Source organism: Talpa europaea, assembly GCF_964194135.1.
Source record: "Talpa europaea genome assembly, chromosome: 2".
In the NCBI taxonomy this organism is placed as follows: Eukaryota; Metazoa; Chordata; class Mammalia; order Eulipotyphla; family Talpidae; genus Talpa; species Talpa europaea.
Window position 1 is genome coordinate 36,554,179 of NC_140068.1, and position 23,918 is coordinate 36,578,096.

Here is a 23,918-nt window from a genome sequence, read left to right on the forward strand (position 1 = left end):
TTTTTATAATGAATATTTTTTACCATAATATTATGTAGTCAAGATGAAAAAAATTAAGTACTATTTATAGGATTTTGATATTAGAAAACTAATTGAAAAACTTCTAATCAATCACAATAAGGATAAGATCTTATTCTGTTATCAAATATATCAAAATTCATGAATAAATTATTCATTAGAGTCCATTTGCAACTACCAATCTTTTCCAGCCATTGCTAATGCCTATAATCAAGGAGTAACTGAAATTTATTTTCTTTTCATTTAATCAGTGTGCTTTTGAAACAGACAGGTTGTGTTCTCTGCCATTTACAAACTCTAGGATTTAATTTAGAATTCAATAATTGAATGAGATAGTACAATAACCTTTTATATAAATTCATCATTTCTTATCTTTCCCAAAGCACAAAATGTCCTCAATGTCATAATCACTATTGTTTACTTTCTGGAAGGTTTTTGTTTAAATTTCTATAACTCACCCAGGATTGTAAATCCACCTTCAAAATGCAGTAGAACAGTTTACTCCTCCAGGCCTTTTAAGAGCTGCAGTTGCTATTGAGAGACTTTCATGACAATTTCATGCCTGTGATTTAGAAACCTGTGATATCCCAGGGAGTTCAGGCATATCATTGTCATTTTCCTCTTGCTTTTTTAAAAAGTTGGAACTTAAAAGTTTGGATTTCCAACTTCATTTATTGGGAGGTTTCCCTCCCTCCCTTCTTTCCTTCCTCCCTCCCATTTTCCCTCTCTCTTGGATCTGTGAGGGGGTGTGGGGGGAAATGTGATGTACTACCTAGACTCGCTTTCAAGAATTCATAGTAGTCTTTGTCCTATTTTGTTGACTGCATTTGTATGATCATAGATTCAATGGTTGAAAAACAATTAATGAGCCTCTAATTTTTTTCTTTTATTTTCTTTTATGTATTTTTTACATCATTTTTCATTTTTGGACAATGTATGCATTTTCACCTCGGTTATACTCCCCGTGAAATTCCCACCACCCATTCAAAGAAGAGGAAATGCTGCTTCTATGGGCTGGTGGTGTAGTCAAAGCAGCTGTCCCCTGAGTGGATAAATGAACACTTGCCCACGAAGGACTCTAAAGGGCAGATTCAAGCTGGCAGAGGAGAATCAGACCTTGTTCTCTACTGGCGAGGATGATGACTGTGTCAGCCACAGCCCTGGTGTCCTACAACAGGTGTAGATAGCTGTTTTCTCTATATTCTCTTTGAGTCCCCTCACCACACCCACCCCTCCAGTTTTTGCTTTTTGGACCTTTCTCATATCTCAGCTTCTCTTTAGCCCTTCTTTCTTTCTCTGCCTCTAGCCTTACTCCTCTGCCTGTCTAGGTTGTGTGCATGAGTTTCACAGTCACAGTTCTGGAAGAGATGATCTGGGTTAGTCAGATAATATTTAATAGAGCGCTGCCATTTGCAGCTTGGGGGCAATCACCTCACAGCCTATAGGTCTATCTCCATTTCTCCAAGAAATGCTATTGTCTGCTGAAGTGAGGCAGTTCTTCTTTGTGTAAATCTCCCTACACGTTTCAGGATATTCACATCCCTGGCCCTGACACTGAATGCTAATGCACCTGTTCCCTTTGGGCAAGATGGCAATGAATATCCCCCGCCCCGTTTCCAGAACAGGCTCTTGACAAGTGTGACCTCTAGAGCCTCATGAGCTCTTTCATCCCAAAGTAGAAACAAAGAGAAACAGTTTATTTATTTTTTTTGTAAATATATAGCAATCATTTTACAGAATTTCTTGATTAAAAAAAACACATGTGTATGTATACACGCATATGTGTGTGTTGGCACACACTCTTTTTTCCTTGATGTGCAAATGCCTTGTTGTTTAGAATCAGTCCGGAATCCAGTGGTATCATCAGTGTCACGGGAACTTGTTAGAGATGTGTACTAGGAAAGTTTCAGAGGAAAAGAGGTACATCGCAAACCCATCCCAAGTTCCATTGATTTGTGGAAGTGTTACAGGACAGGGAGAGGGGCAGCCCAAACCCCGCAAACCTGCCTATTCTATTTTTTTTTTGATAATAAATTTTATTGTTATATTCCCCATACAATTGCAGCCCCCCCATTCTGACCCCAATCCTTCCCCTCCCGCCCCTGCCCCCCTAAAAGTGTCTCTGGTTCATAGTTTTTTGTTGATTTTGATTTTCACTTTCTTATAGTTATTCATTTTCCTGGTCCCTTATTTAAGTTTTCTAGATTCCTGCTATGAGTGAGACCATCCGGTATTTTTCTTTTTCTTTTTGGCTTATTTCACTGAGCATGATCCCTTCCAGCGCCATCCATGGTGCTGCAAATTGCATGTGTTTATCTTTTTTGAATGCTGAGTAATATTCCATGGTATATATGTACCACATCTTCTTGATCCAGTCATCTATTTTTGGGCATTTGGGTTGTTTCCAAAGCTTAGCTATTGTAAATAGTGCTGCTATAAACATAGGGGTGCAGGTGTTCTTTGGAATTGATGTTTCTGTGTCCTTTGGGTAAATACCTAAGAGTGGAATTGCTGGATCATATGGAAGCTCTATGTTTAGTAGGTCCAGAAATCTCCACACAGCTTTCCACAGTGGTTGGACCAGTTTGCACTCCCACCAACAGTGTAGAAGAGTTCCTTTTAAAGAGAAACAGTTTATATTCCTACTGTAATTGGAGGTTAACTGAAGTAATATTTGTGAAAATCCTTTCTGACCAGATAGTATACTCGGAATATATCACTGAAGAAAGTTCTAATTCTTTTTGGCATGTCACTACCTGGAAAGAAAAAGATAAACCAGATCCAGTCTGATCTGTGATTCTGTTTAGATAATAAGAGTCAAACAATAGGGTCTCTCTCGTGGTGCAGGCAGTTGAGCGCAGCACTGTGAGGCTGTCCACACCAGGGGGCAGTGCGGGTTCGATCCCTGCTGGCCAGCGAGAATCCCACATGGCGAGCAGACCTCTCCTGTCTCGCCCGCTGCTTCCCTCAGCAGTGTATTTCATCAGTCTGCCTATTCTGTTCCCCACTCTGTTTCCGGTGAATCCTCTCACCCTCCCACGCATCAGGCCTGTACCCCCGGTTCTTGTATAAAAACAAATAAAATCTTATAAAAAATGCTTTTAAAAGAGTCAAACAATAGCATCCTAAGAATTGAATTATAAACATACTATTTTTTTTAAGATTTTATTTTTTATTTTTATGCATACAAGAGCTGTGGTACAGGCCAGAGGTGGGGGTATGTGTGAGAGGATTCACCAGAAACAGAGTGGGGAACAGAACAGGTGGACTGACTGAAATACACTGCTGAGAGGAGCAGCAGGCGTGTCAAGAGAGGTCTACTGCATCATGTGGGTTGCTCCCTGGCCAGGGATCGAACTTGTGCTTGCAGTGGCTGCAGTTAGCTTCGTAGGCTGCATCTTAATGCCTTGCGCCATCAGGGAGGCCATAAACCTAGTATTTTTTATTTCTAATCTTAATTTTGCATTTCAAGTATGTATTAGCTTAAACGGGTCACTTCTTTATAACTGATACTTCACAACTTCTAAGAATAAATATACCTTATTTACTTTAAAAAAAAAACAAACACTGAAAAACTAGGTAAGGTCCTTTAACTATGTCAAAATAATATAAAGAAAAGCAGAAATTGCCTTGGACATTCAAGTTTGAGATCCAAGAAGAAAACAGTTCTTAAATGATGAGTGTAGCAGAAAGATATTAAATGTCTGAAGCTCCTAGGTAAAAAGCAAAATGCAGTTACACCTTATTCATATAGGAGTGGCACTGCTTTCCTAGGGTCATTTGGAAATGTGAGAGATGTTTTTTATGAGTCAAATTGGGAGGTAGTGCTTTGGTATTTAGTCTTTGAGAGACAGACCTACAAAATCTTGGGTAATATGCAAACTAGTACCGCAAAAATCGAGTTTCTACATGTTCTACATGAAACTCTCCATTGAGAAATATTGTGATGCATCTAATAGAGATAAGTTCCAGTCCCACTGTCTGGGGGAAAGAGCTTCTTGATATCAAAACAGCATTTTATTATCACCAGATGCAAAAGAAACCCAGGGACGTTGCTCCCCGTTTAGATGAGTTTTCCTCATCCACGAAGGTGAAATCAAAATATGATCAACTATTCACACTGAAATTCTTTGCATCCTGTCACCACCACTACTGACACATTCTTTTGAGTGTGTTCCTTACATCTAGTCAGGCATCAATCTTTCACCTATTTTATGAGATACTGTTCAAGTGCCTTTGAAATGATACTCATATTTCTTTTTTTTTTTTGAAATGATACTCATATTTCTTTCTCTCCCACCCATATTCACTCTACTTCCATGCAGCTTCTGTGTTTATCTCCTAGACATCTGAATGAGAGAAGTAGTCTCCCAATGAGGCTATTCCTCCCCTCCATAGTACAACTCTTCTCTCTCTTCACTGATAATGCCCCTAAGAATTACTCCCTTCCCCCCATTGCTTCTTATTCAAAAATCTTCAATGAGATTTTTCTATTACATCCGTGGTCATCATTATATCAACATTTATTAAAATTATGGGTAGTGTCTTTTCATTTTTACATGTTCATTTTCTTCTTTTCATGTTTGATTTTCCAGTGTGCCTGACACATCATAGATGATGAATATGCTAACTGTATATTTAATTACTAGACAATGGGAGTTTGGTTCTTAACTTTCAAGACTTAGTCTAAACACTTCTTAAAGCCATTTTGTTTGCTACTTCAGTCCCAGTCCTAATTGTTTCATTCCTCTTTATAATTATACAAATATTACTATAGCAAAAAAGAGAGTATGTAGTTTGCTACTTTTGTTACAGATGCAAAAGTTTTCTCAATTATCTCAAAGCACAAATGCTACTGAAAAATGCTGCTGAGAAAATGGTAGCAACACCCCCACATAAATCCAAGGATAATTGTTTTTTGCTTGCTGAAAACAACTCCACAATCTGTCATTACCAAATTACATCATAATGTATAATGAGTATTTGGGGCTTATAGATCTATTTATAATATATCCAGGGTTTGTGGTGTAACCTAGTTCTTAATATAAATAATATGAGGCATGTTGTAAGACTGCAGAAGAAGCCTGCAAAGTTAATGGAAGTTTCCTATGATAGGTGATGAGTTTTACAATAGATCTTTCAGCCAAAACATGAAAAAGAAACAGAGCTAGATGGTGTATCAAATTGTATTAATTTATATGTAACTAATCCTTCACTTCTGAATGTCTGTTCATCCAGATGGTCCTTGAACATTCATTCACTCTTAGTTTATAAACAAAATACTTGATTAGAGACTTTCCAAATCTGTAGAAACTCAAATGGTCTACAAGATACAGTTTCTTTATGTGTAAAGATCTGATATACAAATGTTCTTAAATTATGTTTTGACCAAATGGCTTTATTCTTTAATTTGATATTCAACGGAGCCTTTGCCTGCCAATCATCAGTACACTTCAGAAGTAGTATCAACCTTGAAAGAGTAACCCAGTCTTTAAAAATATTTCCATATATTTTCCTTTTATTTCTTATTATCTTTGTTAAATAGAGAGGAAAGCATGTAAAATCTCATCAGTTACATAGAATTGGAATACTGCTATGTAACAGAAATCATGACACTAACACACAGGAATTAAAAGCCAAGAAACTCTGGTCCAAGCTGAATTAAGTCTTGACCTTGTAAACATTTCCATAGGAGGTAGAACATACACATTTGACGTTTTGTCAAATTAGGGATAGTAAACAATGATTCCAAGATCCTAATAAATTAAAGTCATTTTCAAGGCATTAAATAAACTTTTCTCTTTTTAGGAACCAAAGATAAAATGGCACACAGATTTTTAATAAATTAACACATGACATATTAAATCTTCATAATTGAAATGTTTGCATCTTTAAAACTCCAGTGGTTTCATAATTTTGAATCTAAGATTAATAATAAGATCACATTTAAAACTATTTGTGTGCAGGGCAAACTCTGCAAACGTCTCCATTCACTATGGAGTTGGCCATAGTTCTATACCAATGACTTGAAAGGCGATGTCCTGCCACTGCATGTTCCATATTCTTACTCTGATGGCAGTCTGAGTGAATAATCTTTGAACAGTAGAGATTGTTAAAGTTTCATTAAGTGCCTCCAGCTGCTGTTCCCATGAACACAGTATTGATGGGTGGTAAAGAGGACACCATTTCTCTACCATTGGCGCCATGGGAGTCCAGGGTTTCTTGAGCTGGGTACTGAGTGGAAGCTCCATACATACACTGGGATGAGGAGGAAGGAATTGGGGTTTGTAGGTTGGATGCTGTGAGGGAGAATAAAACCAGTAATTAAAAAGGGACTGACCTTTACATTGCAAATGCCGAATCACTGTAAGCCACTATATTTAGTTTTGCATTTAGCATAAATAGCTGTACTAAGTTTGAGAGTGTATGAAATTCAATTTGAGAGCAATCCCCATATCTTTTCTTCCATTTCCCTTGCTAGGAATTGCTATTTCTTCCACGCATTTCACAACTTTAAGTTAAGGAAACTCAAATTTAAGTCAAACTTGAACTTGGACAACAATCATCAAAACAAATCCCCAATGTACTGCCTCTTTACAGCTGCATCTCCACAACTGTAGCTCAAACCTCCCCCTTCTCTTACAGGACCAGTGAAGCAGCCACCTAAGCAGTCTATCGCTCTCATCTTTGCCCCCACTTTTTCACCCCTCAGACATCTTCACGAAAGTGGCAGTGACTTCCTTTAACTTTTAGAACAGTCTTACCTCCTTTCCCTGGTTCCTAAGACCATATGTAAATTGATCTCTCTTTCTGCTTTATTGTTCTACACTCCTTTCTGCATTCACTATGCTTAAAACTGCCTTACCTAAAACAATTCCTCTATTACTGTCATTTTACTCTAATCAACTTCACAGTACCTGAAATTCTTTTCAATACATTTGTCTGTGCATCCAATGCCTTAACTTCCCCTTCCAAGATATATACTTTCTATAGACAGAAACTCTGCTGATCATTACCAAGCTCTCACTCCTAGAATGTAATTTGGCATTTAGTTCATTCTCAAAATATGCAACTGACTCCTTGACACTGCATTTCCTACATTTATGGTTGCTGCCTTCTCACTGATGTTTTCCTTATTTTTCTATCATCTTTTTTGTCACTAAAAGTTTTATAACTAAGGAAACAGAGTGGCTCCTAACTTCTCTTGCACTACTTACTCACTTACTCTAGTTCCTCATTCTACCCTGAAGCGCTCTTTGCAGTTTCCTTGTAAGCCAGTTCTGACAATAAAGCCAGGATTCTACCCTACACCCAAGCTATGCTTCGTCAAATCTCCCACTATCTCCACGAGTAAATAGCACTAATAGTAACACTAGCAACATGGTATGTTTTAGTATCTCAGTAAGGAAACTTCCTGAAGTGGAATTTTCTGCTTCATTAGAGTAACCTAGAAGCAATGACCATCTGCAGACAGCATGAGATGAGCTGCTAGACTCTGCTCAGGAGCATCTGTGGCCATCACGGGAAGGGAAGAAGTGCTTCCTATTGAATTATTGGAAAAGCACACTGAGTGTGGAGAGACGGCACTTACCTCATTTTGCCTCATGCTATGGTTGGGTGTCAATGCCTTTACATACGCTAGTCTGAAATCCCTTCCACTGGAAGATTTCAAACATCTCATAGAAACAGTAGCACTCTGCCCTGGCTATATATTTGCTTGGCTATATATTTGCCCTGTGATACCTTATTAGTAATTTTAGAAACTAAATCTATACATCAGTTTTGGCCCCCTTCCACCTCACTGATTTATGGAGCCACTCTCCTGAGGCTGACACTTTCCTGGCACATGTTGTAGAATTTTCTTACAGATGGCAAACTGGTGGAAGGAAGATGCTTGTGGACTTCACAGAAAACACACTGCTTTGCTTATTTTTATATAAACTGTATGTTATGGAACAATAAAAATCACAACACTTCTGACAGGCTTGCTAATCACATTTCCAATGAAACTGAGAAAATGATAGCAACCTCAGTCAGAGGACTCAATTTTTTAAACATGATGTGGCTGGAGAGTATTGATGGAGATATCAGATCCAAAGGCACTTGTGGGCACTGCCCCTGGGCCCCACAGTGACACAGAGTGAGAGAAGACATCACTCCCGCTATCGCAAACTTACAGTCTTTTAGACTGGATTCGACGGGTGATACTGATTTTTGCACACATCATAGATGTCAACTATTCTTTTTGGAAAGAAGAACAGATCTAGCAGTAGAATGCATATATGTATATGTATACACACATACACACATATACCATATATATATATATATACACACACATACACACACATATATAAAATATATAGTAAGAGTATTACTAACAGGTACAAAAAAGTAACTTTAGGTCCAAAGTGATAAATCAACTGTGGGAATGTGAGTACCCAGTTCACTGCAACACTTCTCCCTCCAAAATATACTGTGTACCTGAGGTTAATGACTTTTTAAAATGTTTTCAAGAACTACTAAAATAATTTACCTACTACTGGAGGACGACAGGCAACTGAAGATGACGTGTCTGCATAAAATGAACTAGTCTGCTTTCTACTACTGTCATCTAAAATGTTAAGAGGATCGTGAATGTCACTGTAGGGAGGCAGTGAGCGAACACTGCTGATGACAGAAACATGCTGATTCACCATGGATCCAAGTCTGTGGGACTCTGGGTAGTTTATATTGTTTCCATAGTATCCTGTAACAGAAAATGTTGAGAATTTTCCATTAACATATTATAAAGATCATACCAAGAAGGAAAAAAGAGACTAGGTAGTACCATAGAGCTCTTAAAATATTCTACTGTAACTATTATGTTCACATCAATACTTACTATAGAGACAGGCTGTGTTTATGTGTGGATATTGTTTACTATGCTGTTTCTTGTATTTTTTATAGTACCTAGGACTTATCCTATTATTAATTTTGAGACACAGAATACCTTTCCTATTTCCTTTATCTAAATTAACAAATTCTACCTATGAAATAAAAAGAGCACTGTTAGTCTCTCACAAAGATTGCACTCCTTGTAAAATACTGATTTTATTTACAGATTCATGTTTCTGTAAATAAAGGATTGGTCTGTATTTAGCATAAGAGAGCTAAATTCAGAGCTTATTTTCCTGGTTAAAGGAGTCAACAGATCTTTCCACTCTCTCAACTTCAAATGTTTCATTAGCATGGTTTTTATCCTAATCTTTAAAATCTGCTGCTAGTTCTCCAGAAGAAACATTAATTCCTAAACATATTTTCAAGAGTCAAAACATTTTTCTCTGGAGCTATTAAGATTGGTCTTAAACATATATATTGACATAGTATTATTTCCTCATGTGTGACATTCAGAAAGGCAACTTTAATAAAACCACAGTTAAGGACATGTTCATAAGTTGGAGAAATTAGTTTCAAATGTGTTTCATGATCTCTAGAGCTTGACATGGGATGGCATGCTACTCAGCAGAGGTAGAACTACATGTTTGATTTTGCCTTATTGCTACCTCAAAAGCCAGGAAATTTTTTTTAAATGTCAATACCATTAGGCGAATTAGGAGGCAATATTGCTCCTTGGCAGTTGGTAGTCCCTGTGTTGCTCAGGAAATTGTAGCTTCCTGTACTTAAAAACTGCATACTCTGTGAATCTTGGCCATGTGGGGATGGTCCATAGCTAGAAGGTGGCCGAGAGTTATATGGAGACCCAGCACAGCTGCCACTGAAGAAGTCTCTAGAAAGTTGCTGTTCACTCCAGGCCACGCATCGACCATGCTCTGGGCGATGAGGGTAGAGTCCTGATGGTGGCTGGGGCTGCATTCTAAACATAGTCTGATAGTTAGAGTTGGCCCCATAGAGGTCATGGTTGGCTTGGGGAAGAGTAGGATAAATGGACTCTGAATATGTGGAGCAGTGTGTTGGAGTGGACAGTAGGGGGCCCACACTTGGAGGTCTCCCTGCCATTGGTCCTTGATTAATGACACTTCCTCGGCTTGCCATGGCTGGAGAAATGGGTGGTGTCATCAGATGACCAGTGTTCTGGGGAAGCTCCATTTGACCTAGAAAAAAAAATCACCAGAGCTTTCACTAATGCACATTAAAACAGATGGGCTCAGACTTTTATTACTGACAAGATTTATTGATATATCCTTTTTTCCAACTTACTCCTTCCTACCTTCCCCAAATAACAGGACTTGGAAACACCAAAAATCTAGGTTTAAAAAATACCATCACAACACATGTGTGCTTCACAAAAGTGGAGACTTTTAGAGTTAGTGACTATTGAAGAAAGTCTAGAAGGCAAGTTCTATAAAGATCATTGTTCTGCAGATATGATCATTTTTCTACAGATCTGAAGCTCATATCTAGCTTGGGAAGAGCCAGGATGTCTGCTACTTACATTTATCTAGAAATAGAACTAAAGCTGATTGGTAAGTGATTTGATTTTCTGGGTAAAAGAAAAAGGGAATCATGTCAAAATGGCTATGGCTTCAAAGCAGTCAATTTAAAACATGCAAACACCAGAGATAAGAAATTAGAATTGTGAAGGTTACCAATTCCCTGGGCATCTGATTTTTCCATTGGGGAAATTAGACCCTTGAACTATAAGATGCTTCCAGGTTTAAAATTCAGTATGTCCAATGAAGTGTTTTACATAAAGGACTTCTAAAGTGACGTGTAGAGGGCCTCCCCGGTGGTGCAGCGGTTGAGCGCTGGGTTGCAAAGCTGCCCGCGGCCTCTGCGGCGCCGGTTCGATCCCCGGCTGCTCCCCGGCCCCGGAGGAGGATCCCACATGGTGCGCAGACCTCTCCTGCCACCCGCTGCTCCCCTCAGCAGTGTACTTCAGTCCTTCTGCCTGCTCTGCTCCCCACTCTGGCTCTGGTGAATTCTCTCACCCTCCCGCGCTTCTGACTGTACCCAGTGCATGTATAAACAAAACAAACAAACAACTATAATAAATAAATAAATAAAAGCATGCCTCTATAAAAAATAAATAAATAAATAAATAAATAAAGTGACGTGTAGAAATAAGCAGATTGCAAGTATTATCTAGTAGCTCATTCAAGTTATAAAATATTCAGTTTAACACAAAAGGAATCCCAGACCAAGATGAAATTATAATGGTTATTCTAAAGTAGCCTAAACTATTTTTCAATTCACTTTTTTATTGAAGTAACATCGCATTATAATGTTATAGAAGTTTCAGATATGCAACATTATACGTCAACACATGTATATATATTACCTTAGACTATTAAAATTCCAATTCTTTATGGAACATGTCTCCTCAAAACTAAAAATAAAAACAGCATACTTTTTTACCTTCAAAACATATCAAGGATTTCAAGTACACCTAATCTAATTTTATATTCCACTAAATGAAGATAACTAGCTTCATACTTCTGATATAACTTACACAGCGTGTCAGTGTGATACCTATGTTTATAATGGAACTGATAAAAATGTGAGGGTCAAGTTGCTGAAAACCACACAGGTAAAGGGTTATTATAAGTCAGTTAGGATAAGCCTTTTTGTCTGGAGGTTATGAGGACAGACAAATGCACGGGCTCCTGAGAGATGTGTTGAGCCTAAGGGATCTTGGGGTCCCACGGTGTACCTGAGAGCGCCATGTCTTCGGTGCTGCCAGTGGGGAATGGGTGCAGTGCAGGGGGCAAGCCTCCAGGCTGACTGGGGGGCAGAGGAAGGTAGGCTGCTTCCACGTGGCTTTCATTCTTCACAGAGTCATTGGAAACTGAGCTTCCTTTGTTACGGTTGGCTAGAAAGCATGAACTCGGAGAAGCAGTGAAGGCAGCTTTACTTGCATCTGGAAATATTTTTTTTTTTAATTAGGAAAGCTAGTCATTCCCCAATTCACAGTATATGCGCCAAAGTAAAAGAAACTGAAAATGTTTTATGGTTATGTGATAAATCTGGAAACTCTAGAGAATGTTTTCTATGAGAAATAATGCTGGTGGATCTCTGGTCTTGGCCATGATTCTGGGTCTGATCAGCTGCAGATTTATGAGCTTAGGGGTGTGCTCTGGGGCCACTACATAATCCATGCTGGAGTGAAGTCTTCAAATTGCAAATCACTACATACTTAATAGATGTGTTCCCTCCCATCTCTAAATTGCTATAGAAATTATTTCTACACCATTTATAAGATTGTACTGTGTATTGTCAGGAGTTAGTTATTTTTGCACTATAGTCACCCTCCATCTTTATCTAAATTCTCAGAAGTGAAGAACATCAAATCTCTGTCCTTTCAGGAAAGTACACTGACTATGTATAAATGCAGGAAAGAAAAAACACTGTTCCAATAGTGTTAGCTTACTCTGTTAGTAGCAGCATGTATGGGGGAAAACCCTGATTATAAATCTGCTTAATATATGCTCTTATAAATTCTTGAACTTAGGTTTAAACAAAGAAACATACAAAACAAGATATTATATATTCAATTACCTGAATTCTTCATATACTTGTCCAATAAATTCTGTAATTCCTGCTCTTTGTCATTATTAAACTGGGTCTCCATGGCCAGGAGAATGTATTCATCAAGAAGCATTCGGATCAAATGGAAAGAGCCTTGTTTATGGACAGGGAATGGGACGGGGACATTGTGAGATGAAATAAAGGAGAGAAAGAAAAGGAACGAGAGAGAGAAGTCAAGTTATCTTTGTGACCATCTCGCAACACTCTGCAAGGAGCAACTGAAATAAACAAATACTTGTTGGACTTTAAATGACCTGCTAAGACCAACATGCTTAACTTGGGTCTCTAATCTTTCTGTGGACTGCCTGCCCACCTCACTGTGTGCACTGTCTTGCTAGCTCTTTGGCCACTAATTACATCAAAGGAAAATACGGATGAAAGTGAGGCATGCTTTATGCTTTAAGAGGGCACACACTGGAGAGTGATAAGCTTTAACTGGAGAGAGAATGAGCTCTACTATGCTCTATTTCTATTTACTTTCTACTAAATAATTAGTCAATGGCCAATATGGTTTGAAAAAAAAATCAAGTAAGAAGATATCTTTCTAGCATGAAACAAAATAGTCTTTGATACAGAAAAAACAAATAAAAAGCTAAAGAGAAATTTTCATATGGATGATGTCCTGGAAAAACCTTAAACTTCTTTTAACTATTCAAAAGATTTCCTAATATCAGTCTGTTCATAATAAATTTGGGCTTCAATGTTCATTGTATATCTTAACATGCCTTAAATATAGTTAAAATATTTTTTAAAATAGACTCAATACATTTTGTTCATCCCTCAATATAAGCTGACCAAGTTTGTCTAATTGCATTGAAAATTAAATAAAAAATTTAACTGTAGTTAATTGCAATCTGTTTAAAATGTGAAGATTTCTCACAATGCAATTACTAAATGCAGAGGTACTGTCCACTATTTAGAATGACTACAAAATAAAAATCTCAGAAATTCTAAGGAAAAAAGAATTCTACTTTTGCAAAAGACAATTTGAATCAATTTCTTTCATAAGCAATATGGATTAAGGAAAGATGGTCCAGAAACATGAAATTGATTTCTGGAGTGGAAATATATGGGTTCCTAGAAAAAGATGTAAAAATTACCCATATTGCAATGTGTGGTTCCTTTGGAAAATACTGTATTGATTTTTGTTTATTTGCTTATTTAATGAAGAAAATGTATCCAACCATGGATAAAAGTAAGGATGATAGCTACTATTCATTAAGAATTTTCCAGGAGCTGGGCAATTGTTTTTTATTAACATCCATCACCTCACTTAAGTGCCAACCCAACCTTATGAAAAGAATATTCTGTCCTTTGTACAGTGAGTGGAAAGTTTGGTAAAACCCACCAAGAGAAACAGTGTTAGGATTTAACTCTGCATGTGGTCTAAAGGCAAAACCCAGGTTCACAACTAGCATTCTCTACTGATTTAGTGTTCAGATGTGATTTGAGAGATAATATCACATGTTTAAAAACTGATAGGAAATGAGACTGGGATATAAATGATTCAATTCATTTAAGAAGATTTTTATAAAGCACAGAAGGTACCAAAACTGGATGCATTGTTCAAGGTGAGATTATGCATTACTCGAGCACCAAAGAAGCTCCACTTAAGCAGAAAGTCTTGAGCCCTCTTCTTTAATGATCTTCCATTTTGTTTGCTGGTCTAAAAGTAAAGGAACAACATGAAGCCATAAAATTTGTCCTCTACTGCATATAGCCTATGTTAGATCACGAGGGAATTAAATTGTCTGACAAATGGACAGATGGCAAGGTATGCTATTTATTTCATCAAATAAAGTGACCTGTCCAGGGATTTTAATTTTAGTCTGCTTTGTTGCCATTTTTAAAGTTAATAGATCTCTTCTATAGGGTTTTTTACTTAATAGAATTAGACAAAAAATGAGATAATTTACAAAATATTTTATCTTATAATTTTCCTTTGATAGAGCTGTAAAAAGAACAGAAGGTAAAGTGTGAAGAAAGGGTTATATATTTCTGTGAATGATTAACTCAAACTTCTCAGGTCCTGAATGATAATCTGTTTTCCTTCTAGGAGAAAAAAAAAGCCCCTACACTATAACTAGTTTCCTTGATATGGAATGGCTAACTCCAACTAGTGATGGATATATTTGCTCTTATTGCCTTATTTCATGATGGATGACTTGAAGGTTAACTGAAGGAGATGAAGCAACCCCACATAAAACACAAAATTCTGAACTCCTGGAAGTCAAACATATCAATGCTGAAAACCATGTTTTCTGTCACTGTTTATGAAAACTTGATTTTTAGAAAAGGGTCTCATGTTTCCAGGTTCTAAGTCTTTCACCTCTGATGTTACTCAGCTGTAAATTTATTGACAACAGGAAAGGCATGAACTGAATTCGTGCCCAGGGCTCTCACATATAACAAATATTTTGAGATTTGGACTGCTTTATTTGAAGCGGTCCAAAAGCTTTTCATCTTTACTTCTTTTCAGTCTTAATATTTTATTTATTTATTTTTTTACTCATGTAACATACCATTATGTTACACTGTTGCTTGTTTATTCACAATATAGGACTTTCCCTCTAAGGTGTGTCACCATAGTTTTCTACCACCAAAGCACACTTAGTCCTCTACCATAGTTTATTGCATGCTCTTTCTCCCTTCAAAAGCTTTCAAAGCATTTTTACACAGCCTGCCACCTCTTCCCTGCCAGTCTAGAAATTGCAGTTCTGCATTTACTCTTAACAAAAATTTTATTTTCTGAGTCTGTCACTGAAAAGTACCTTAATAACTCTTTGCTCTACCACCGTGTCCAACCATTCAATAAAAGCCTCCACAGTGGCATTCTTCTTCAGGAGATCTTTCAGTTCTTGGAATACAGTGATTGAGTCATCTATCCAGGAATAAAAGATAGGAAAGAAAATATTGCACTCTACTGTGAACCCAAGAGAAAACTTAAAAGTAGGCACCATTAACAGTTTCATAACATGAAAGGTAAGGACTGGTAGATTACCTTAAAACTTTTAAAGGAATTAATTTCATATTCTGAGGTCAGTAACAACAACAACAACAAAAAAACATTCTCAGTATATTACTCTTCAAAATTTTAATCATAAATGTATTATCTTGGTTTATTATGTACATACTAGGGAAGAATAAGTTGTTAATATAGTTGATGAATGGGACCTCCCTGGTGGTGCAGGGGTTAAAGTCTTAGCACTATCAAGCTAAGGCCAGCCACTGTGGCAGGAATTCGATTCCTGGCCAGGGAGCTGACCCACATGGCAGAGCAGACCTCTTCTGTCACACCCACTGTTCCCCTCAACTGTGTATTTCAGTAGATCTGCCTCTTCTGCTCCCCATTCTGTCTCTAGTGAATCCTCTCAGCACCCCCCACCTACCCCCTGCACCTCTGGCCTACACCCCAGTTCTTGCATGCATAAATAAATACAATAAATCTTTAAAAATATATAGTTGACTATTTATTTTTAATCTAATGTTTTCATTAAATACAGCAGATGAGTTGAGCGCTAATGAATAAACTGCTCTCTGAAACATCCTTTATCTTTAGCAACAATTAAATCCTGCACTGTAGAATTGAACCACTTACACGAATAATCCTTTATCATGTAAAATTTAAAGGGGAAGATTAGAACTATCATTTTATTAGTGTTTGAGGTTTACTGACTCTCAAAGGGTAATATAATTTTATATGAGGCAATAGAAAGCAGGATTGAGATTGGACTGTCCCCCAGAGAGCAGTCCATTTTTTGTGCTGTGGCCTGTAGCATTGGTTTTTTTTCTGGAGAAAAATAGGAGGGGAAAAGAGGAGTGGATTGCTGTCAGTTAATACTGAACCTGCTTGTCTAGTCTATTGGCTTGGCAGGCTCTGTGAGAGGGTCCACATCTGAGCAGGGTGTCTTTGCTTTGAAAAAACAGTATTGTGTGGTGATACCATTCATACATATCATACACCAAAAATCTACAATACATGGAATTGTGTATACATGCAATGTAAACTGGAAAAAATTCACTAAACTCAAAACCATTTTATTTCCAGATTATTTGTAGGCATTAGGTATCTATATGACTTTAATTTTCCTCTTAAACTTACTAAATTTATTCAGTTTTCCACAATCAATACTGTTTTAGAGGACACATTTTATTAAGAATGGTCCTGGAAACCAGGGTTTCTTAAACAAATGTGATTTTGTAGTCTGAGAGAACATGTGAAAAAGTCTACAGACATTTTAGTGGTCACAGTTGGGGAGAGGCTGCTATTGGCACCTAGTGGGTAGAGCATCCCACCCAAGATGCTAAGTGTGCCAAGGCTGGGAACCTGCTCTAAATAGAGAGAAGACTTACGTTCAGTGTAGATATCAGATTCAGTATCTGTGCTGCCCGAAATGGTGAGAAGGGCCTGAGACCCAATACTATTTAAGTCAACTTTTTCAATATCAGATACCATAGAATTTACAACATGCTGGTCAAAGAGCGCTGGTCTGGCAATCTGCATAGAAAAAGCAAAAAAGACACTAAGCTATAACATCCTAGTCTATCTATAGGAAAGTTTTAGTTGCTAGAGAAATAGTTTCTAGAGGAAAAATGTCAGAAATAATTTTTTGTTTCTTTAACTTAAAGTAATACCTAAAATTTATGATCACCTCTGAAAACTATTTTTGGACTTAGAAAATAATTTTTTCATGGTTATGAGATAAAGATTTTGCAATGTTACCTTTCTTATCTAGAGCTATTTTAAGTGTCAGTCTTAAAATTTAGGGAGCTAAATATATAAATCTTTTAAAAAATAAAATAATTTTTTTTAAAAGGGGCCTCCCTGGTGGCACAAGGGGTTAAGTGCAGCACTATGAAGTGGTCTACAGCCTCTTCAGTGTGATTTTGAGCCCCGACCAGGGGGCTACCCACATGGCACAGCAGACCTCTCCTGACTCGCCCGCTGCTCCCCTCAGCAGTGTACTTCAGTTTATCTACCTGTTCTGTTTCCCACTCTATATCTGGTGAATCCACTTACCCCCACACCTCTGGCCTGTACCCCAATTCCTATATGCATAAATAAATAAATCTTCAAAAAATATAAAAATAAAATTTAGGGAGCTAGAAACCTTCATAAATCAAGCAATCACTTGAGGAAAGGGAAAATATATTTTCACAATATATAAACATGTATTCCTAATTTAAGAGTTACTTTTTTTCCCCTCCTTATTTAAGAGATCCAGTGGTTTTGGGTCTGAGGGCTTCACGTCAAATATCACATGGGTTCATTTCCCATAAACTGAATTTTTTTTAAGTTGGATTCATGTGGAAAATGAGAATTTTATATTTTACATTGCATCAGAAGGTTTTTTTTAAATTTTTTTATCTTCAAATAATTTTAAATTTCATAAAAAATGGAAAGATAATGTAATGCACTTCCATGTACTCTATCCAGCTTCTCCTAATATGTCATTCAACGTATAACTACTGTGTGTTACCAAAATCAGGAAACAAACTTTGGTACTGTCTATTCACTAAGTAGTGGCATAATTCAAAATCCATCAGTTTTTCCACTAATATCCTTTCTCTGGCCCAGCATTCACTTTAGGATCTCACATTTCATTTAGTGGTTGCCTACCTAGTCTCCAGTTTCTGAAAGTTCCTCAGTCTTTGTTATCAGAAGATTGATTTTTTACTTGGTCACTGAAATACCAACGTACCTGAGCAAGATGCAAGAAAGATGTTTGTCGTTTCAGAGAAGATACAAATCTTCGTACAATGGGTATTTTCTTGTCAGTTAGAGCTTCTGGTAAGTTTTCCAACGATGAAACAACCCACTGTTCCCAATTTTTAGCAAAATTTCTTATGTCTGCTAATAAACTACAAAAAAAAAAGCCCTATGTGTTAAATGTTGAGTTGTTCACAATGCAATGTAGTTTACTGGAGGGATACTATTCTATAGTTTCAAGAACTTAATTTTTAAAGTCAGACATGACCCTGGTCTGCCACTTGTCATCTTACTCAAAATCCTCAGTCTCCTCCAACATCAATTTCCTTATCTGTTACACAGGAATAAGTTTAATGTCCATGTCACAGGATTATTATAAGATCTAAATGAAATCATTTATAGAAAGTGCTCAGATTAAAGTCTGGCATGCAGAGAATGTCAAATAAATAATACTTGATTATTAAAGTTAACTCATGATTCAATCACTTTTATAAATATTTCTGGGGAAATGTATGAAAATAATTTCCCTTATCTTGGTTCCATGAGAAGTATCACATTGGGATCATAAAGCCATATCAGGTATTTAATATTAGTTTCTAGAGAAATATTCTTATAACCCAAATATAACTGTGGGATAAACAATCAAAAAATGTACTAATTTATAGAAACCTACTTAGAAAATTGCAAATGTTGGTTGTGTATGTTATATCAAAATTTAAAAATCAGTCAACAATCCACATATTCCCAACAAAACAGATTTAAGTATGTGTGGGGTGGTGCGTGTGTTGGAGAGCAGTGACATGGTACAGGAAAAGCAATGAGAGTTTGGAATTAAACAGTTATAAACTACAATCCAGGCTCTGCTTCCTACTAATTTGCTGATATTGAATAAATAAATTAACTTTTTTCTATTTCTAATTTCCTCACATTTGAGTTTGGGATCATAATAGTTATTTTGTAATAGTCTGATAAGTTGTGTGTAAAAATTTCCATTGTTCAATGATAAGGAATTAGTTATATAAAAGTATAGCACTTTTCAGAAGTTGGACATCTAAGCAACCATTTAAAAAGATAATGATGTATACTTGTTGATAGAGAAAGATTTTTATAATATATTGCCATAGTAAGCATACTTCAGTTTCCATTTTTAAAAAGTGTATATTTAAAGATATTCCTAGAAAAAAGTCTATGAGATAATAACTAAGAGTTTAAGAATATAATGAGTTATGAGTGATTTTTAAATGCAGTTATGCACATTTTTCACAATCTACAATACATGTGAATTAATTAAGAGACAAGTACATAAACAGTCCCTTTCAGGCTTGAATAGGAATTAAGTGAAATAATTTATGTAAAGTCTCAAAACCCACATTGTATTTAATAAAGGTCTGTTATTATTACTATAAATCGCATGCTTGATATTAAGTAAATAGGGACATTTTGCTGTGACAGGGAAGTGTTGAGTGTACCTAATTCAGAGCACAGATTACATGCGTACAGACCAAAAGCTGATAATTTAAACCAACTATTTTATAAATAATCTAGAGAAAAATGTAAATCCAAACTAAAATTTATTAGCCAACATGTATTTTTTGAGTACTATGTCTAGTCTACATTTATTTGTATCCCCAAATTCCAAAATAAATTTGATGATTTCATTGTTTTCAAAGAAAATTTTCATTTTTTTTTCAAGTTTCTATTGCTCTTATATAACAAAAAACTTTGTGAAAAATCTTCAGGTATCATTTCAATTTGAGATTTTTTATCTTCATTGAAAGAAAGCAATTAATTTTGCAATTAAGACCAAAGTTAATAACAATAAAATAATTTTCTGATTTTATTATCATTATTTGTCATCGATTTTTCCCATTTATATTCCTCTAGCCAGTTTCATTGAAGAACTTTTTCAGTCTCCCAAAGGTCAACCACACTTAAATATTTTTCACCAGGGCAGTTCTCAAGTTAAAGGTATTTCTGGATTGTTACAGCAATTTGTTCACAGAGATTCAAATATAAGAGTTGAAGCATATATCTTGCAGCTATTACAAAGAACAGCAGCAGGGAAATTTTCTTGGTAAATTAATGAATTTCAGCTTAATGTCTTTATTATAATGTATAAGATTGAACTCTATACTAAGAAACTACGTATTTTATGGACTGGACGTACCTTTCAGGCATTTCTTGCATTGTTGCAGGAATGAGTACATCCGTAAGAACCTTAATACAGCAGAGAAATTAACATAAATCCTTATATAACAGTCTATACAAAGACATATTATTTTGCAATACTTTTATTCCTTGCTTTCCAGAGAACAGCATGTTAATTGATTTCTGGAAATTAAGAGTTTTAGCTCTAAAATGAATATATGCATGAGGTAAGTGTGTGTGAGTGTGTGTGCACGCGTGTGTGCATGGGGGAGGAGAAAATTTAGAAATATTGTAATATTGGGTTAAGAAGATAACACTAATGTACTGGGTAGAGAGTTAATTATCGGAATAAAAGGAAATTTGAAGAGAAGAGCTTAGACTAAGTCCTAAATGTGGGTGACAAAAACAGTCATCTTTCTTCCCCTTTCTGGTTACTTTCTCACGCAGTTATTATCACAATCAGTTATTGCCAACTAAACATTTTCACTCTTAGACATCTTATTCAACCCAGAAAATGAGATAATCTTTCTACTCCTTTGTCCTTCTTCAAATTGAATTTGAACTAAAGGAAGAGAATAAACTGTGCTTACTTCTCAATTCTTATACTTCATTGAAGGAGGGAGAACAGAGGATGAGAATATGGGCTCCTCCATTCTGGTTCAAGCCTACCTATCAAGTCTTGTTCTGAGAAGTTGCTTTCTGAGCTGAGTCTATTTAGTTTTTGCTTCATTTCTGCAACTAACATGAATTAAAAAGGAAAAAAAGGGAATTTATTTTCTTAATGTTTAACAAGGCTACAGTTTGGGTTTTCCTGCTGACTCAGGTTATTTTTTAAAAGGAAAGCTTTTGCTTTTCCTAATGACAATTTAACAGGTAAATGTACACACGCTTGCTTCAAAGTACCCAGATTGCAATAAAGTTTCTCCCTCAGCTTTGACCTTATTGCAGCTCTGACTAAAGAACAAACTCTCTGGAGTTCCCCCCCTCTCCCAATAATAGCTTGGCAAGAAGGCAACTAGCTATGCTTTGTTCAGGGTGTCTCTCCACACCTTAGTGGACATATGGGGACTCTTACCTGGTTCAAAAACAAAATAAGACATTAATACATTAAAGTTAGAAATTTCTAAAATTGTTTTTCAATTAATGAAAGCAGAATTCATTAATTCTGCTTTTTGCCCAAACATTGATATTATTAAAAAACACTGTGTTATTTAAACTGAAAATACCTTCAACAATTAAAACGAAGTTTTCATGTGTTAGTGTGTCACAGTGCAATCATTCTCAATTTGAACAGAACTTGATTTTTTGTTGAATGTAAATTTATATTAAAACACAGACCATTAAACATACACTATTAAGCTGCTTATTTTCTCATTAGAAAAAAAATGGTGTACCTTCAGTAATAAATATAAGTTTATTGAAAATATCTTGCAAAATTTTAGCTATAATGCTCTTCAAAGAAACATATGATTCATATTTAAGATATTCTAAGGTTCTTACCTTATAAAGAATCGAGTCACAAACACAGAAAATGTCAATGATAACAGGGTTTTCAAGTAGGGGAAGAAGATGATCAGGCATTCCTTGCCAAAAGTGTAATAAAAAATGCTGGATCTAGTTGCAGAACAAAGAGTGTGCACATTAACATTTTTTCTTTACATGAACTCACAGAGAGAACAGAAGAATTTGGTGAGCAAAGCATTCTTTGTCACCCTTACCTCTTCAAAGTTTCCATTAATTGCATTGTCCAGGATACATTGGCAGTGAGTTTTGTACATCATTATGAGGGTATCAACCTATTTCAAGGAAGAAAAATCTTAACCAAGGCATCCTTTCAACACTGCCTTCATCTGTTCTTTCACCCAAAACATGTTTTCTAAGCTCTCGTTATATACCGAGATTCGGGCTTAATGCTGAAGAATCAAAAATAAAGGCACAAATCATATTTGAAGGCATTTAAGGGAGCAAGGAAAGCAAAGGGACAATTATAGTACAATAGGAAAATAGTGATGAAAGAAGGTGTTTGTGCAGGGATCTATGGACCACATCGAACTCTACCACTTAGCAGGCACACATTTGTACAGGCTGTTTTATCTCTGAGGCCCGAGATTTTTAATCTTCAAGCATGGTGGGAATAACATATTCTCATATGGTATTCAGATTAAGTAAAATTATATGACACACAGAATAATGCCTAGTACACAATAGGACCTTACTAAACATTACCTAAAATTAACAATGTTATGAAATGACACATTGACTCACAAAAAAACTGAACATTGAATATATATTACGTAAGTCTCTATTTTTTCTATTTCACCACAAATACTTGGACCACATGGCTTTAAAGTTTTAAGCATATTCTAAAATTTACACTGGATTACAATTAGATAATCTAGCAATTCAGCAATACTCAAATCTAAAACTCTCTATTTTATAAACTAGTAAGTTCCCTACCTGTTAATGATTGTGTGGCCTATGAGAATGGGAAGATAGCCTATAGGTCAAAGGTTTGAGTTTTGGGGCCTCCCCGGTGGCGCAGCGGTTGAGCGCTGGGTTGCGAAGCTGCCCCGCGGCCTCTGCGGCGCCGGTTCGATCCCCGGCTGCTCCCCGGCCACCGGAGGAGGGTCCCACATGGCGCGCAGACCTCTCCTGCCGCCCGCTGCTCCCCTCAGCAGTGTACTTCGGTCCTTCTGCCTGCTCTGCTCCCCGCTCTGGCTCTGGTGAATTCTCTCACCCTCCCGCGCTTCTGACTGTACCCAGTGCATGTATAAACAAAACAAACAAACAGACCAGCAAACAAATAAATAAAGCATGCCTCTATACAAAAAAAAAAAAAAAAAAAAGGTTTGAGTTTTGCCTTTGACTATCTGGATTTGAATGTCAGGTCTAATATGACACTTATTAGCTAGGAGATGTTGGGCAAGCTACTTAACATTTGTGCTTTAATTTCCTCATCTGCAAAATGGAGATGATAATAGCAGTGAACATGTAATAAGGTAGTTATAAAGACTAAATGAATTATCACATGTAAAGCGATTGTAATAATCTATAACACATGTTAAGAAACTGACAGATGTTAACTATTTTTATCGTAATAGTATCTAGGGTAGTGATGATGATAGTAGTGTTCCTATCCTAACCCTTTGTTCTTTGACCTTTTTCCTGCAGTAAAGTGACAACACACATCTTTGTAACCTAGCTCAGAGGGGGATAATGACATACAAAATACCAACTTACTTCCAAAGAGGTGTGCTGACTACCGGACACCTCCAGAAGGATATGTCACCGAGAATGCCATTTAGATGTGCTCTACACATTAGGCAATACTCTGTTTTCAGATGGCTCAACATGACATATTTTACAGATAAAAATAACAGCACAAAGAATTCATAACTATTGTCAAAAATTAACCCTTTGAGACCCAAAACCTATAAAGTACAAATAAGATTTCATCTTTAAGATATTTCTATTTATTTATGTCAAAATTTATTCTTTTACACATGTAGCATAA

The 23,918-nt window shown here is 36.4% G+C and overlaps 1 protein-coding gene across 1 annotated transcript in view; it reads right to left on the bottom strand.

Annotated features, from left to right (window-relative positions):
* Positions 1–6,141: 6,141 nt before the first annotated feature.
* The window catches only part of RFX6 (regulatory factor X6), a gene marked incomplete at both ends in the record, with an annotated part of 49,293 nt that continues 31,516 nt past the window's right edge, over positions 6,142–23,918 (bottom strand). The window contains 12 exons of the mRNA XM_084259546.1: positions 6,142–6,317; positions 8,555–8,767; positions 9,600–10,112; positions 11,672–11,878; positions 12,517–12,639; positions 14,095–14,212; positions 15,318–15,427; positions 16,900–17,044; positions 18,249–18,408; positions 20,424–20,473; positions 21,905–22,018; positions 22,123–22,200. Coding sequence (XP_084115672.1) covers positions 6,142–6,317; positions 8,555–8,767; positions 9,600–10,112; positions 11,672–11,878; positions 12,517–12,639; positions 14,095–14,212; positions 15,318–15,427; positions 16,900–17,044; positions 18,249–18,408; positions 20,424–20,473; positions 21,905–22,018; positions 22,123–22,200 — 2,007 coding nt within the window. The remainder of the gene's footprint in view (positions 6,318–8,554; positions 8,768–9,599; positions 10,113–11,671; positions 11,879–12,516; positions 12,640–14,094; positions 14,213–15,317; positions 15,428–16,899; positions 17,045–18,248; positions 18,409–20,423; positions 20,474–21,904; positions 22,019–22,122; positions 22,201–23,918) is intronic.